Source organism: Filicampus tigris, chromosome 6 (assembly GCF_054856515.1).
Source record: "Filicampus tigris isolate MCC_2025a chromosome 6, RoL_Ftig_1.0, whole genome shotgun sequence".
NCBI classification, from domain to species: Eukaryota; Metazoa; Chordata; class Actinopteri; order Syngnathiformes; family Syngnathidae; genus Filicampus; species Filicampus tigris.
In genome coordinates this window covers 2,216,142-2,234,006 of record NC_141222.1, presented here as the reverse complement: position 1 = coordinate 2,234,006, position 17,865 = coordinate 2,216,142, and the positions used below count along the sequence as shown (strand labels likewise).

General features: G+C 40.0%; 1 protein-coding gene across 7 annotated transcripts in view; it reads left to right on the top strand.

Annotated features, from left to right (window-relative positions):
- Positions 1 to 17,865, top strand: part of tenm3 (teneurin transmembrane protein 3) — a 390,360-nt gene that overhangs the window by 211,235 nt on the left and 161,260 nt on the right. For all 7 annotated transcript variants that reach the window (XM_086034264.1, XM_086034268.1, XM_086034265.1 and 4 more), the window contains 2 exons: positions 6,632 to 6,893; positions 17,492 to 17,665. In XM_086034264.1, coding sequence (XP_085890390.1) covers positions 6,632 to 6,893; positions 17,492 to 17,665 — 436 coding nt within the window. The remainder of the gene's footprint in view (positions 1 to 6,631; positions 6,894 to 17,491; positions 17,666 to 17,865) is intronic.

Here is a 17,865-nt window from a genome sequence, read left to right as displayed (position 1 = left end):
TTGATTGTTGCGTTGGCCTCTCTTTGTGTATTTGTTTCCATCTGAGGGTTTGTATTGAGTTCGTCGATGTAATGTATTTACTGTGGCAGCCGTGCCTTGTTCTATGCCTGTAGCTTGCATTTCAGACAGCTCAAGAGTTCTCCCATGGTCTAGAAGTCCATGTAATGTTATGTCTGGTACTCTCAACGCTTTCCTGCGTAGCTTGGATGATGTGCAGCTTTGTATTAGCTGATCTTTTATTTGTGCATCCGTGTTAGCAAATTCACAATTCTTTGCTAGCATGCGTAGCCTGGTGTGGTAGTTGTCCAAGTCTTCTCCTGGTTGTTGCACTGATTTTCTGAATACGTACACTTGATATTGTACATTCTTCTTGGGTGGAAAACACCCCGTAAGCTTGTGCTTAGTATCTGCGTACTTGTCTGTCTCTGCCGCCATAGTGTTGTAGATATCGTGCACATGTTCGCCTGCTAGGTGTAACATCAATGCTTTTAGGCTAGCATCTCCATTAATGTTCATGGCTGTGGTGTAGTTTTAGAACCTTTGTAGCCATTTAGTCCAGACAGAACTGGGATCACTTTCGGTATCAAAAGGAGAAAGAGCGACGGTACTGGAAAGCGACATGTCGGCGGTGCTTCGGGAGTTAGCTCGTGTCCTCTTAGGTTAGCTTAGTTTAGTTTAACATAGCACCTCGCTTCGTCCGTTCGTCGAGTGCTTTTCCTTCGTTTTTCTTTACTGTTCTTGTCTTTTTAAGATTAATCAGGTTAATCCTCGTCACCAATGTGATGTTTGTTGCTTTCAATAACATCAGTGACCGGACATCGGATGGCAATCCTCTTAACTAGCTTACATACATGCTTACATGTAACAGGTCTGTTGTTAACTGACTGTCGTCTTGAACGTTCCCCAGTAGGGGGTGCTAACATACTGTGAAACGGCTGTGAAATCCTGATTCACATCTAACGGTATGGAAACATTACAGGATTCATGATTTATCCAAAATCAGGCAGGACTCAAACAGGAAACTCAGATTGTAACAAACAATTTATTGGCAATTGTACAAAAACCCTAACCGACAAAGTCCAAATAAGAGCGTAGGTAATGGAAAAAAAAAAAAACTGGAAAACGAGGTTAACAAAAAGATACTTGCAAGAGGCAAGGATGAAAATACTCAACTTGCTTGTCATGCCAAGACAAGAACAAAAACCCAATTTTGCGTGAACAAAAACTCGAATGAAGGGTGCTTGTCATAAAAAGCCAAGATAAATCCAATTCCAAAACAAGTGCAAGCAAAAATATTTTTACAACCAAAAGACAAATCCTTATAATGGCGAAGAAGGCATCAAAGCAAGGAGATCAAAACGCGCAGTGTGAACAGGGAAAACATCTAGAAAATTCAATACTTGGTGCGTATAGAAGGATCAAGCAGAGGAATAATCCGACCAACTACCAACATATTGTTAGTCCATTTAAACTACGATTATAGCGAGAGGCAAGCACGCAGCTTTACGCTGATTGGCTGTTACGCACTGCACAAGGAACAATCAGATGGTGATTTGGGCGGGCCAATCTGCCTATGGAGGCAGGGCCAGTCGTGAAGCAAACAGAGAGAGAGAAGCACGCTAATAAAGCAGTTTTTAATTTATCGGCCTTAAAATGAAAAAAGAAATGCAGATAATCGCCAAAAAGCCAAATATTGGCCCCGATAATCGGCCCGGCCGATAATCGGTCCATCCCTAATTTTGTGTCTCTCCCCATCAAAAACACTAATCAAATATAGTATTTTCGCGCGCCGCTGTCAGTCATGGGCTTTGAGAATTAACTTGTTAGAACGTTCAAGAAAAGGGGACATTTTATCCACATTTGTAACTGACAAAGGTTTATTATGTTCAGTTCATTTCATTTCAATCAGCATAAATCTAAAATCAAACAGTCAAGAACATAACAAGAGGAACTATTGGCTGATTGAAAAGGTTTTGGTCTGATTCAATACTCTATTATCATCAGACTGTCTTGTACCTGAACGAGTTCAATGAATGAAAGTTCCGCAATTCCTTCATCTTTTGGCCAAACGTGAACTAAACGTTGTGTTTTTCTGCCTGATGAACGTTTTTCCGAACGCGCTAATCGTGGCACCTGTGAATGGTTTTTGAACAACAGTTTGTATTTTTCTCAAGAGTGCCAGGTTTTGTTCTTCCAGGGAAAAAAAATGGCTAAACACACGTTAAGAGCCTTCATACTAGAGGGATAAGGACCTTATTTGGCAACCCAACCCACGGAGCCTCGCGACCACATGCATTATTAAAAAAGCATGATGGCATCTTGGAGGGGGCATATTTCCCACTTAAATTTTCTCTTATTACTGTGAGAATGTGACTGATTGGGAATTAGCTTACATTGTTAGCATGTTTTTACTCCTCATCATTGGACACTTACCAGGATACACTTTAAATGCTACAAAATGTTTAATAGTAAAATGGTGTGTGCATGCATGTTTCGAGCCTCCTGTATTTTATGAGCATAATAAAAAAACATTATAAATGCGACCTCGGTCTTGTCTGCTGTATGAACACAGACGCCGTCACACCCGACGTTGTGTTTGCGGAAGTACATGTGGTCCATGGTGATTAGGTAGCAGGTAGAAATAAATACAGAATTTGGGGGAAATTATGAGGCGAGGCTTTAATATCTCATTTCATGGAGGATCACTAACGATGGTGTCACATCTTAACCGTGCGTAAAAAATGAATCTATCTGAGCTGTGGCTGAATTACTACGATGGCCATAAATGTCCACTTTATGCTTCATATTTCAAGGTGGATTAAAGTAAAGTAAAATATAAAGTCAATAGTCTTACTCCAAACAACTTTGCTGATTTGATCCCTTGCTGCCAGCACTTTCCCTCTGCCTGCGCGGAGCACATTTTGGGCTCCGGATGACGTCAATGTCGGATATATATACCTGGCAGTTCAGACCGCGAACGCATTGGAAAAGAATCCGATCTAGGACCACATATGAAAGCGACCCAGGACGCATTTGAAAAAAATTGGAATTGAGCCGTTCAGACTGTCATAAAAAAATCAGATACATGTCACATATGGGCAAAAAAATCCAATCTGGGTCGCATTTGCCTGCGATGTGAACCTAGCCTTAGAGTGACTGCTAGAGGAAGGATTGGAACATGATAATATTATACAAGAACTACATTACTCCTTTCTTTCAGGTTGTTTTGTTACCATGTGTGTGTGTATACTGTAAATACATACACAAAGGACTATGTTAATAATTAACTAGTAGATACAGTAGATGCACAGCTAGACAGGTAGATAATAGGGTTGCACATCTCTCCAATAGAAAACAATTCAATACATATCTTGATACCTGGGGGTGCGATACAATTTAATTTAAAGTGGAACAATTCGATTCGGTTCGATTCACTGAGATCATTTAATTCAGTATGGTACGACTCATTTTGAGAGGGTAATGATGGAATGAGTTTGTTGTTGAAAGTAGACTATCATTTTGCAATATTAATTGTCTGTAGCTTTGTCATGTTTTTTAACAACTTCTAAAAGTGCTCCAAACCCAAAACCTTTCAAATAAATTAAATTCAAACTAGGGCTGCACAATATCCAATCATCCATCCATCCATCCCAAAAAAGTATCTATCGCGATAATGGCCTATGCAATATGCATATCGCAAAGACATGCAATAATTTTCTTAGTGAATTATATGCCTTTATCTAAATTTGACCAGTCAGATGCAAACAAAGATGTGCATCGCCACCTAATAGTTGGACATTATATAGGGGAACTACAATTCATTAGCTAAGAACACATTCAGCTTGCTTATTTTGCCACATGAAAAAAATATTATTTCATTCATTAAACAATAAAAGTGTAATTTCTTTAGGTACATGTTAAATATCGCAGTAATTTTTCCTTTTTGCATATCGCATGTTTTTCCAATATCGTGCAGCCCCAGTTCAAACAAATCATCAGCAACATCAAACCATTTATACTGATATAATACTTTTGATCATTTTTTGACCAATTCAAGCTACAGTACTGTATATTGATTTCATCAGTTTGTGAACCCATGCACTCACATCTTTTAAATCAGAACCGATTTTCCTATTCAAATCGTTTTTTTTACAGATACAGTAGACAGACAGACAGGCAGGCAGGAAGATGGATGGATGGATGGATGGATGGATAGATAGATGGTAAGGATTTTCTGATCTGACTTTTCTGCTGCCGATTCTGCAGTCAATCATCCATAAGTGAGATATGTCTGTACCAATCACATGAATTAGCGCCACATTTTTCAATGTTATAACTGCACACAAATGATTAATTCAATAATGGATTAATCTGTCAGGGTGACTTGGTGGTTAGCACATCCGCCTCACAGTGCTCCGGCCTTCTTGTGTGGGGTTTGCATGTTGTCCCGGTGCCTTGCGGGGGTTTTCTCCAGATACTATGGTTTCCTCCCGCATTCCAAAAACATGCATGGTAGGTTAATGTAACATCTTAAATTGTCCCTAGGTATTATTGAGAGTGTGAATGTTTGTTTGTCTTTGTGTGCCCTGTGATTGGCTGGCAACCAATTCAGGGTGTACCCCGCCTACTGCCCGGATGCTGGATGGATGGATTAATCTTTTAATTATTATTTTTTCGATTAGTTGATGAATCAGATTTTAAAAAGCATTCTGTCAAAATTTCCATCCTTTTGTGATACAAATACAGGACATTATTTCAAATTGAAAATGCACAAACATGCGGGCTGCGAAGCAAGAGCTGTGGGTGATCCGTTTTTGTGATCGTCTATGAAAGGCATTGATCAAAATATGCCGATGCCATACTTTCCCACGGAAATCGTCCAATCACAATTGGTGGCAAAATGAAACATATAATCAAGGTTGCTATGAGTCGTTCAAAGGTTCTCTAGTGATGACCGCGTCCTTCTGGCCAGATGAGTTATTAAGACACAATTAGGGAACAGGGATGTTGGGTAATCTCTAATTTTAATATGCAATATACAAGTCACACCTGAGTTTAAATTGTAGGACCTGCCAAACTGAAAAAAAAAGTGACTTATTATCCATCCATCCATCCATCCATTATCCAATCCGCTTATCCTCACAAAGTGACATTCCAAGTACTCACTAACAGTGATTGATAGTATTCTATAATGTTGAGGATAGAATCCTCCCATGTGTATTGTTGAAACACCCATCAAGAACAGGTGTTTGTGTGTGCATGCATTTGCTTCCACGTGCCCTCTATTTTTCTTTGCTTTTTTTCAATGATAATAAATAACAGCAGGATTGAAAAATGGAGACATGATGCTCTTTATGGAAGTCATATACCAGCATTGCCATTCATTTTCTCAACCACCCTGGTAAGACAAACAGATCCGTGGAGAAAAACAGCTTTGAAAAGTTGAAACCAAGTCATAATTTAGCAAATTTTTTACATAGGAAAATAATGAGCCACACTAGCATTTGGCGTCATGTTCTCAAGGCTAGTCTAGCCAAAATTGTGCCTCATGTGCGTCTTAAATTAGATTCAAAATAGCGTTGGGTCGTAATCGAATGATTCGTTCAAAAAGAACGAACATTTTCAGTGAATGTGAGTGAATGGATCCCTTCCTCAAGTGATTTGTTCTTTTTTTTAATCTATCTATATTCAAGCAAAGAACAAGTACAGAACAGAGTGATTCGTTCTTTTTTCTTTTCATTTGAGCTCAGCCACGCGCATGTAGTGAATCTTTGCAAACAACCAATCAGCAGCCGGCGTCAGATGGAGGAGGGATTTTATGAACCTACTGCCACACTATTGGCGTTCACGAAGGAATCAGTGACATAACTTCCAAGTTATGTCACTGATTCCTTCGGTCCTTCGTGAACAAACAAGTCAGTGAGCGAACATGCTGCCATTTCCCGTTCACCAACGATTCAGTGAGTGAACGTAGTCAACTGCCATTCTCGTTCATACATTATAGCTGCAACATTTTTGATAATAATGATAAAACAAATGCACAAATTACAATTACAGCAACATCAGGGTGAGCACAATATATATATATATATATATATATATACATGATATTTACTGCATTTACAGAACGATTTTGAACTGTAAATGTACATCTATGGGCCTGAGATTCTTTCCTAAAGTACTTATCTTCATTTCACTGCCTGCTGCCACTCCAGTTTGTCTACTTCCGCATACCACCTAATTCATAACCTAGTGCATAGCGCCCTTGCCTGTTGAACTCATCCACCTGCAGTCACATCCTGTTAATGACAATTGTATTGTATTGTAATTCCGGTTAGATCGCCCTTAGCGGTGGAAGAAAAACCCACAGAATAGCCACACCTTTATATAACACGCATGGTTCAAAACCTACAAAAAAAGTTGCGGATTATAATCCGGAAAATACGGTATGTAAGTAAAATAAGAGGTTTTTGATACATTTCTTCTCGGGGACCTTTTTATTTTTCATGTCGACTTGTGAATGCCTGTCTCTATTTTGTTTGAAATGAAATGATGATTCATGATGAAATTTGACTGCGCATTAAAACTCGGGCACATCCCTGTAGTCATGCTTTATTTCTAATATTTACAGAGCAAGCATCCAATCACTGCAGCTCTACTCTGCCTCCTGTGGCACCGCCATATCGTCAGCAGCCCTCAGTAACAGCTCTCAACCAGTCGCTGGGCTCTGCACATCACGCTGGCCAATCTCTGAATTCTACACTAACTCCTTCCACTGGAATCCCGGCCCCTGTGGCTGGCCAATCACCTGCCGAGCTGCAGACCACACCACCAGAGAGCGTCCCGCTGCAAGACAGCTGGGTGCTGGGTAGCAATGTGCCTCTGGAAACAAGGTAAATTATATTTGGTTCAAACACAGATTGCAGTTAAAACTATGTGATCTAGACAACATTTTATATCCCGATATAAGTAACTTTATAAAGAATTATCGGTACATGAACGAAATGGCAGTTTTCTGTTATCATTTCTCCATTCATTCATTCATTCATTCATTCATTCTCTGAATCACTTATTCTTACTAGGATTGTTGGCATGCTGGAGACAATCGCAGCTGTAAAAACATCTATTCTATAGAGAACACTACCAATGGGCACTGAGCCCCGGAACTAAATTGGCTCCGATGCTGAATTTTTAAAAATTGGAGTATCGACAAGCCCCACCCTTCACAGTCTTGGAGAAATTACTGAAATTTCAGTTTATTTCATCTATATGAACATTAATTTTACCCCTTCTATCTCTCTGATTTGATTTTTAACTAGCAATAAAATGAATATGTTCGTCACAATCAGAGTTGAGCCATCTCTCGCCACTGCAGCGTCATGCACGAGAGGCACCTGTGACTCCTTCCTGTGCAGTGCTGTGCCATCATAATATGATATGACACGTAGCACTATACAAAAAGGTCCATTGTGTCATACAGCCTTACAGTTTATTTGCTGTTATTTTGATGTGTGGATTCTGTATTGGTGTAACAGTGGCGGCGACTCTACTCTCCGAGCCTCACTTATTCGGGCTTCACTGGCTTGCGAGCCCGGGCTGCCGAGTCAGCAGCTCAGAATGCTCCGAGGAGCGAGGTTTTACTAATGTACACCTACGCAGTGTAAGGTGGCGGACCTCACATTGGGTTAGCTCTGTAGCTACACTACGTAGCATCAGAGAATTTAACTTTCTTGGCATGACTAATTGATTTGTACTCAATGCACAAATGTAAACATTTGGTTATTTTTGGTTTGAGTGGTCATTCCTGGAGTGGGACAGAGGGATGTTGCTGGTTTCATCTTTTATTTTGCCAAATTCAGTACTTTCTGCCATCAGGTGATGGCACAAGTTTTCAGTGGATGATATAAATAAGTAGCTCATGCACGAATGTCTCATTAGGCTCACCACCGCTGATGGTGCTCCTCGTGATTGACAATCATGGTGGAGAGATTGAAATGGTCAGAAGTGTGGTTACATATCTCAAAGGTTGATGGTGACAATGCACGTTTGCCATGAGTGCAATCAATCATTAAAACGCTAAGGGGAAAGACAAGTAAGCCTAACACACACTTGGAAAATGTACATCTCACCTCACGGAAGTGCTTTTTGCAGCCCAACTGCATGCACTTTGTTGCTCGATACTATTTTAGACCAAGTCATGTAATGTCATGTTTAACACTACAATAGTGATTTGTTCAAACTATTTCTTTTTCTGTCAATTGTTTTTATTTATTTGACTTTCATGTCATCATAGTTGCAAGACAATTTATTTTTAAAACAATTAATTTAAAAAGCCATGTTAATCCCAATATTTGTTTTGGTGTTTTTCTAAACCAAAAAAAGGATCAATAAGTAAACCAAAAAAAGTATCAATAAGAAAACTGTTAAAGTATCAGATTGATAAGCAGAAGTCCTAATCAACCCTTGGAGAACACCACACAATGAGTAAAATATATTAAATACTAGGGGTGTAACGGGACACGTGGGTGTATTAATATGTTTCGGTATGGCATGTTTGGTTCGGTCCACTTGCGTTCGGTTCGGTCCATTTATTAGCGCGGGTTTAAGCACGGGCGCTATTGACCGTTGCACGCAGCAGAGGGCGGCGGCACTAAAGCGGAACCAGGACGCCAGAAGCCGTGATAAATCAGAAATGCATGGATAAATAGCATTATACTGTCATACGCAAACAAGCCAGAGCTCGAAAGTCCCCCGTACACTAGTCCCCTGTTTGGGAACATTCTAGCGTTCCTGTTAAAATCGCCGATGGGGAAAGCTCCGTGTATAAGTCCCAAAGTTGTGTGCCGACATTGCTACATGAGATCGGCGGCTATGCTGTAGCTAGCACGTCGAACATAATAGCACTTAAAACGACATCATCCGACTTTGAATGTTTCTTAGATGAGGAAGCAAGCAGTATTTCTAGCCAAAAACAAAGTACAACAGCTCTGTTTTTCGTTCTCTACTGCTTCTCTCGCTAGCCGTACGATGCATTCATGAACCTCGGAAACATCACAACTCAGCAAAACATAAATCCGACCACAACACAGATAACCCAATTCGTTACAATGTGCTGTTGAAGATTCACAGATTTCAATGCCTAAAAAGTGTAAATAATTTCATAAAGACTTTAAAGTTACTGTGGTTCATTATAAAGATAGTTCTAATACAGTTAGCAATAGTTGTAACTATTATTGTATGTATTTTTTTAATCACAAAAAGTGTATATATGTACTGTAATGACAACTTATTTCTTTTTTTTTTTTAAATGTACCATTTACTTGTCATCTTTTCAAAATAAACATATACCAAAAATATACAGAAGCGAAATTTCTAAGAAACCGAACGGAACCGAAATGTGATTTAGCGTACCGTTACACCCCTATTAAATACCATTCAAAATATTTGGTAGTACAACTGGTATTTAAGGAATGCAATAAAGTCCAAATAATTTAATATAAATATAATAACAACAACAACAAAGTGCATTGTTGTTCTGAAGAGTTGAGTGGGGACACACATACACACAGACAACATGTGCGTGTCTTGAGCCCCACTAAACCCCTGAGACTCCAAACCCTGGTTCATAAGAACCAATGACTTACTGTTGTCAAAACATGCTGAAAAGTGTGCGGCTTTACCATTGTTGCTACATATTTCATATCATCTGAATGCCTTGTTTCAATTAGGGGGCCTGCATGAAACATATATTCTTGAAAAAAATGTTTGGGTTGACTTCCTCTTCAATTGAAAAAAAAAGCAATTGATTCAACTCACACAAACAGCTCCTTGGCCTTTTCAAACTTACACACACACACACGCGCACGCACAACGACACACACACAGACACGCCCACGCCCACGCACACACACGCAACCCCCCCCCCCCCCCCCCCCCACACACACAATCATTTACATTGGTGTTGTTCTGACAGGTATATTTATTTGTTCTTGAGGGCGACTTGTTGCTCAAGCGCCGCTTGGATTCAGAACGACAAGAGCAGACATTTTTACCAATGTGGACCGCTGAGATTGTCCGGTGCGGCTCTGCTCGATGGCTGGTTGGAGAAATCCAAAATAATTTGCGCACTTTACAAAGCAAAATTCAAATACCATATTAGTTTTACGTCTTTGGTGTATCATTCAACTGTTATATATTACAGGAAAAGAATCGTATTCAAGGATCAAAAAAGATATTAGAAGTCTTTGAATCAAAACATACTTGTGATTTTTTTTACATATTAAGTCTAAGATTTGACTCAAATAAATATCGGTTCCAGGCTTTGTAAGAAACTGTAGTTTGTTGGACAATTTCACGATTAATTAGTTACAAAATTTTAAACGTTTGACAGCACTATATCGTCAACAAGTGGAACACAGCTAACCATTTTGCCAAAAAACACAAAAACTCCTCTTACAAAAGGTCAAAAAATAAGCAATAATATGATGATGATGAAGATGCAGGTTAACAACCTCATAAATCATGTGACTGGGATTTAACTAATGGCAAAGCAATGTGGCTAGTTCAGAGCACATCAAGACTTTTCATTATATATAGCTTTGCCACGTGGGCTGAGGCAATCTGTTACTTCACCGGGCACAGCTGCCAGTGTACCAGCATGTCTATGCACAGACTGTGACCCTGGTCTGTGGCGGTCAGGGCCCCTCCTTGCCCACCATTTATTAGAGGATAAATTGGTCAATATGTGGCCAGGCGTTGCCTCGTCCGATTCCAAGACGAATAAAGGCCTGTTGTATGAACAGGCAGTAGAAGTTTATAATAAAAATGCATCATGCACACAATGTTTTATTAAAATTAACAGTTTAGTTTTGTGACTAAAACTGAACAACTCAAAGCAATTATGTTTTAATTGTCAAGTACTGCAACATAGCCCAGCAAGCATTTCAGAACGCTGCGTGTATGAGGAATAGTATTTGTATTTCTATTTTATTTTCAGGAATGTATTTTCAGTAATTATGCAATGCGTCATGCACTGCTTGAGTTCATCACAATGTGTAGATAATGTTAACTTTGACCTTTATTTCACCAACTGATTTATAGTCAACTCTAAGTTTTTCCCATCGCTCTCCCCCTTTTTGATCATTCCCTGGGAGAAAAATGTGGTTGGCGATTGATTGAGGGGAGAATATCGGTCTCTATGATCTTTACAACCTCCAGCATTTTGGCTTTGTTCCTGTATGATCTGGAGAATGTTTATACCATTGGGACTATGTCTCAGGTTTGGATTTATTTTAGTAATAAAAAGTTCAGAGTTTAGTTTTGAGAACGTTCAAACTGGGTTCATTCCAGAAAAACCTGGAAGTGTGTCATGTAGGAATTTTGAAACACACAGCCTGCACTGCATAGAACCAGATTTTGAGTATAGATACGAAGAATAGCGCAGTATGCGCTGTTCGAAAGAAAGATCCAAAGCAATTGGACTTTTCCATATACTGTAGGCCATTCCACTCAATTGCTTATTATACATATATTTCCCAAAACATTCCAGATGTCGCCCGCGAAAGCAAATCATACACACCAAATTCATGTTTCCTGATAAAATACCAAAATTGCAAATTGTCTTTTCATGCAATAAAATTGACAATTGCAAGCATTTTTGTTACCAGTCCCCCTTAAATAAAATGAATAGTTTTAAATGGTTAAAACTAGTTCTCCATCAATTTGTGTATCCGTAATAAGATTAGGCGATTATAAATGTACATGTCATAACAGCCCTGTGAAGGAAGCCATTATCAGGGGTGCTCATACAAATTTTGGCGTAGTCCTCAAATGAGCACCAGAGGTTGTCGATTGGTGCTCATTTTTTTCCCGAACCACCCACCTCATGGATGAACTTAAAGACTTGCGGCACATCCTGGCAAGGTTTATAATTAATACTGTATGTGTTAATTCGTCATTTAAATATAACTGAATAAACGTTCTTATGTTTTCACTTTTTATTTACTAATTATAACCAGAGCTGGGCATCGCCAAACCGCCACCGAGATCCCGTCTGCATATTTAAATCTATTTAGACCAGTCTGTCCCTCGTCGGCGACAGCCAAACGGCGTCGAGAACGTAATCTTCACGTCACTCGTGCCGCCAGACAAACAAAAAATATCCAACAAAAACAACTGACACACACGCACAGCGTGGTGATCGGTGAAAGAAAAAACAATTTGGGGCACAAGTCATTGCGTCTGTGGGACCGCAACTGGTTAGCACGTCCGCCTCACAGTTCAGAGGTCGTGGGTTCCATCCCGGCTCCGGCCTCCCTGTGTGGAGTTTGCATGTTCTCCCTGTGCCTGCGTGGGTTTTCTGCGGGTACTCCGGTTTCCTCCCACATTCCAAAAACGTGCATGGTAAATTGATTGGACTCTCTAAATTGCCCCTAGGTGTGATTGTGAGTGCCGATGTTTGTCTCTGTGTGCCCTGCGATTGGCTGGCAACCAGTTCAGGGTGTCCCCCGCCTACTGCCCGAAGACAGCTGGGATAGGCTCCAGCACGCCCGCGACCCTTGTGAGGATAAGCGGTATCGATAATGGATGGGTTTTTTCCATACTTGTCTGCGTGTCAGGAGTGCGGCACCTGCGTGTGATGTGGTACAGGTTAAGTCTGTTCTCGACGGCATTTGACTGTCTTGGACTGACGGGGACCACGTGCATCATTTAAATATGTAGACGGGAACGCGGTGGCGATTTGGCGATGCCCAGCTCTGATTAAAACAACATAACAGAGCTAAACAATGACATTATTACAACAATAATAATTAACTGTTTCATAAAAATGAAAATTATGTAATTTATAATTAACACAATTGAGTTGCAAGGCCCGTTCGAAAAATTGATTGCCCACCCCTGGCATGCAGTATGGGACCGTGTAATCAACTAGCTATCGTAGCACACATCTGTAGGACAGCAGTCCAGCGCCCAATCTTTTTTAGCACCACGGACTGCAAGGTATTTTGATGAACCGTTGGAGCCGCAGCACAGTGACATGGAGATAACGATCTCACCGGCAGCTCTCCTACAACACAATTGGCACCGGCTAATGTAGTCATTAGCGCCAGAGCCATCCTAGTCAAGCCAAGTGATTATGTTTAGGCTCAGAGGGGATCTCCCTTTGGAATGACCTTCCGTTAAATGTTAGGCAACCCCCATCTCTGTCTATTTTTAAACCCCATCTTAAGACACATTTGTATTCTTCTGCTTTTGACTCAGCATGAGTTTTGGCATTGTTTTGGTGTTTTATTGAATTTTTCAGTTATCATGTTTTAAATTTATTGTTTAAACTGTCTATGTTTTTACGTCCGATTTTTTTTATTTTATATACAGCCCTTTCTATGCTTGTGTAGTTGTGTTTTAAAGCGCTCTATAAATAAAGTTGAGTTGAATTGAAAAAGCACTATGAATTGCACCCTCCACAATGGCCGTAGTAAAAAAGTTGCATAAAAAGAACACAAAATCAACACTGTCACGAAAGTGTTGCTGTTTGCCTCAAAATGTTTTGCTTGCATTTATATAGTTCTGTGTGAGTTTCACATTTTTCATTTTGAAGGAGAACAAGCCCCAAAAAACAAATCATCATGTTCTTTGTTGCATTTGTAAAAAAAACAACAACAAAAAATTAAATGTTTTTGTTCATCCTATCAATCTTGCTTCACAGAAACTGCAGTTTAAAATAGGTTGAATCTAAGTACATTCCATTTATTTTCTACAGTTCTTTTGCTTTGTTAAGTGGGACATAGCTATGACTGTTAGTTATGGTCACATCCAAATACACACACAAAACAATGGTGGCAGCTCCGACATTCTTGTGTTGCCCCGATTAATAAAGACATCTAGTGTGAATAATTCCTAAAATGCAGGTTTCAGAAAAGAGATTTGAAGCACCATTACCTTTAAGAGGCTCCCATATTAGTTATGCTTGCCGCTCACTGTGGTCACACTCATTTTACACTCTATTATCCCAGCAATCTCTGGTTGTCTGCTGTCATTAGTTTGCACTAACACAGTGAATGGGTAGTCCGCTACATAAAGCTATCCCAGCATACAGCACACATTTGTCAATTTGAAATCCTTTTATGTGTCCTTTTGCTGCCCTGAAAAGATCCCCATGACTCAAACCCCACAACAAGTACTCTCTGCAGAGCACACAATACTGTGAAAGATAGTTGGATTGATTCAATTGCATCTTGCTTAGCCGCTTGCATATAATTTGCTTGTTTTTAAATTTAGTTATGTAAGTTCATTTTTTATCTGTATTGCCTCACTTTACAGGAAAAATTAGAATAGGCCACATAGTAAAGGAAGCATGCATAATTAAATACAGTAATAAGCAAAAGTAAGTGCACTGCTGGTGTTGGGGTACATGTTGCTGCCATTGGCTTTGATGCTTCTACAGGTATAACCTACCCCGGTCCCAAGCCCAGATAAATAGTTAGGTTGAGTCAGGGTGGGCATATGGTGTGAAAACTTCACCAAGTAGTTCATGTGAGTGACTCTCTGTGACGATTCCCGAGACAAGCCAAAAATAGCAACTGCAAGTAAGATGCCTCATCCCAGCAACCCTAGATTACAAATCTACTTTGCAAAAGAAAAGCATGGGGAAATAAAGTTAGACCACCTTGAAGAATTGCAATAGTAATTGAAGTACATCTGAAACCACCCTGACTTTGGTTTGCCATGGCTGCTGTCATACCTTTTGGGTGGAAAGTTGTTCAGATCATCGCCTTCCACTTTGGCGACCCCCTGTTGAAGATCATCCAACCAAACATCCCCCGGACACCTGGATGGTGTCCTTGAGCAAGACACAGATACCTCAAACTGCTCCCTGGGTGCTTAAGTAGAGATGGGCACTTAAACCTGTTTTTCCGGTCCATCTTCCATCCTGGGCACCCTTCCGTCATTGTCCGTCTGTCCTTATTCATAAAAATAATTGTCCTCCAACCCTATCCGTCCTCATCCTTTTAAAGTGCTTCCGTCCTTAAATTCCATCAGTTCTTCCCTCTGAAAAATAAAGGGGGGACTCTGCATGACGCTGTGGGAGAGATGTTAATGGGAGAGGTTTCCCAGTTCATAAACATTATTTAAAGCTCATTAGCTGGCTAATTTCCTATTCACATCCACTTAGCAGCTGGGAGTATCGTGAGTGGATTGAATTGTTTACAACTGTATAGTGTCGCCCAAGATAACGTTTAGCAAGGACGAATCACAAGACTATTTAAGATTCCGTTAATATTGCGTTATATTGCAAAACCTTTGCGTTATAACGCAATACGTTTTCAGTTTTTATTGTGTTATTTCGCAATAAAATAATTATTGCACACTAACGCAACATTATTTTAGGAGGAGAATGAAAGACTTCCACTTTTGGGGTGTAGCTTTAAGTGTATGGCGGCATTGGCATGAGCATGAATGACGGTTTGGAAAGATTTTTACGCTATAGAGATAACCCAGACAAGGATACACTTTGCATGCAAAGGGATAATGTATCTTCTAAATGTCAACAGTTAGTTAAAAAAATAAAATTTCTATCCACCTTTTTCCTCGTCAGTGAAATGAGCGTCCACTTGAGGGCAGACTATGCCTGTGAGAACAATACTGCATGGAGGGAACGCAGAGGGTATCGCAGAGGAGAACAGTGGTTCTTCTTTTTAAAAAAGCACACAACACGTCATTCGGTACTTGACCCGGACGATTACAAGAGTGGACGAAAACCCACTTCCGCCCTTGTTAGTCTGTCCTTTTTTAAAAAAAAACTTCTTGTCCTCCATCCTCCTCTCGCAAAATGGGCATCTGTTCAGAACGGAGCGCCCATCTCTGTGTTTAAGTAACCCAATGCTACAGTGTGACTATGATGGGTCAAATGCAGAGTTAAAATGTTGTATACGACAAATAAAGATTCTTCTTTTTCTCCTTGTGCTTCAATGGGTAGCAGTAAGGATTGTTATCCAATACTGTAAACTGTAAAGGCAAGCAGCAGTGTAAGGTTATGGTCATCCCATCACGTTTCCCATTCTTTAATTGGTCCTGATATAACTATTGAGACACGTCTTAGACTCTCTTCATTCTGTTAGACACAGGCGGCTTGATACGTTACATAACACAGAGATAGCTCCATGTGAAGAAGTTAAATTCCATTCACTGCGACTGCAATACCATTAATCATCCTTCTTCTGACCAGGGTTCCATCATTAGAGCTAAAAAGCCAACATGTGCATTTGCTGAGGATTTTGACTTTTTACTTTTGACTACTGACTATGATGTGGGGTAACTTATGCATATTCTAATAAAAGAACCTACCTGCCATAACTAGAGCAAAAACCGAAGTGGAAAATATCACTGGAAATTCTCTTGGTAAAGGTCACCATAGATAACACTGTGTGTTTAGATCATATAGGCGTGAGTTTGGCAGCAGTCTAAAGGCTCATGAGTCATGGCAAGAGGCTGCTAAATCCTACAGTCTGCTCTTTAAATTAAACTGCTAGAACGCACACAACATAATGCAAATGCTCAGCGCATTGTTTGCTGTATTGCCTCTGTTATGCGTCCTCTTCTTTCTGTTTCAAACCATTCACTGTGGTCTCCCAACTTTCTTGCCCCTTTATCTCTCTGCACATCTTGCCTAGAGGCAGGTATTAATTACAGAGCCCTTGTTAGAATCGGCCATAATTGTTAATCACACTGCCTTGTTAGAGAGAACTCGTAATTGTAATTGCAGAGGCTCATTAGCTGAAGCTCTGTCATTAATTAGACACGGTGACCTTGATAATTACTGTACATGCATTTTGCTGTGATTGTCATCACTGTGGGTCCTCTAAATTCTTCCTGTAAATGGAAATAATAACTATTGTATTGATTGAAACTAATGGACACATCAATTAAATCTAACACAAAGTTGACGGGTACATAAGTACTTTTTAAATGTTATTTTAGTTCCAAAATCAAACAAACAAAAAAAAACAGTATTCACTTTCTGAGTAGCAATGTATCGAGCCTGTTTATACGAGTACACTTGACGATAAAAACACCCAAATATTCTATAGGAAGTGCTTTTCGTTTAGACAGCATTTTGGGGGCTTGAAAACACAAACATTTGAGACCAAAGTTGAATATGCTCCACCGTTACATTCCCATATACACGGCCCAAAATGAGAACTCCACTCAGATCTGCGTAGGCGTTTACATCACATACATGTGCCAGTCATGCAAGTAAACATGTCTGACTATATCCACCGGATGGAGCTTTTGGGTTCAACAGACGCAAACTTAATCCATGGCAATTCTCACAGAAGCATTGTGGCTTGTCAATATGCATCAATTTCAAGTTATTTCAGGGACCTTTGTGAGTCTTCAATGAAAGGGTACCAACAGTTTTGACAATTTTGAAGTTGTGGAGTCCGTGGACGCGTAACATATTTTTTTCTTCTTTTTCTCCCTCATCCTGCAGGCACTTTCTTTTTAAGACAGGTACAGGTACCACCCCCCTCTTCTCCACAGCAACACCCGGGTACACGATGGCAACCGGCTCAGTGTACTCCCCTCCTACTAGACCTTTGCCAAGAAACACCTTGTCTCGTTCTGCCTTCAAGTTTAGGAAATCCTCCAGATATTGCTCATGGAGGTAAGTCTGAATCTAGCGGTATAAATTAATGTACAATACAATGGTTTACAGTAATACATAGCGCAACATGACATGCCATGTGTTTCTTTCTTCAAATATCCTATGAAATATATTTTTCCACCACAATTGACCAGATTAACAAATAAGAGACAAGTACTTCGGAGTGGGGTGTAGGCGGTCCAACTCTATTGGACTGACTG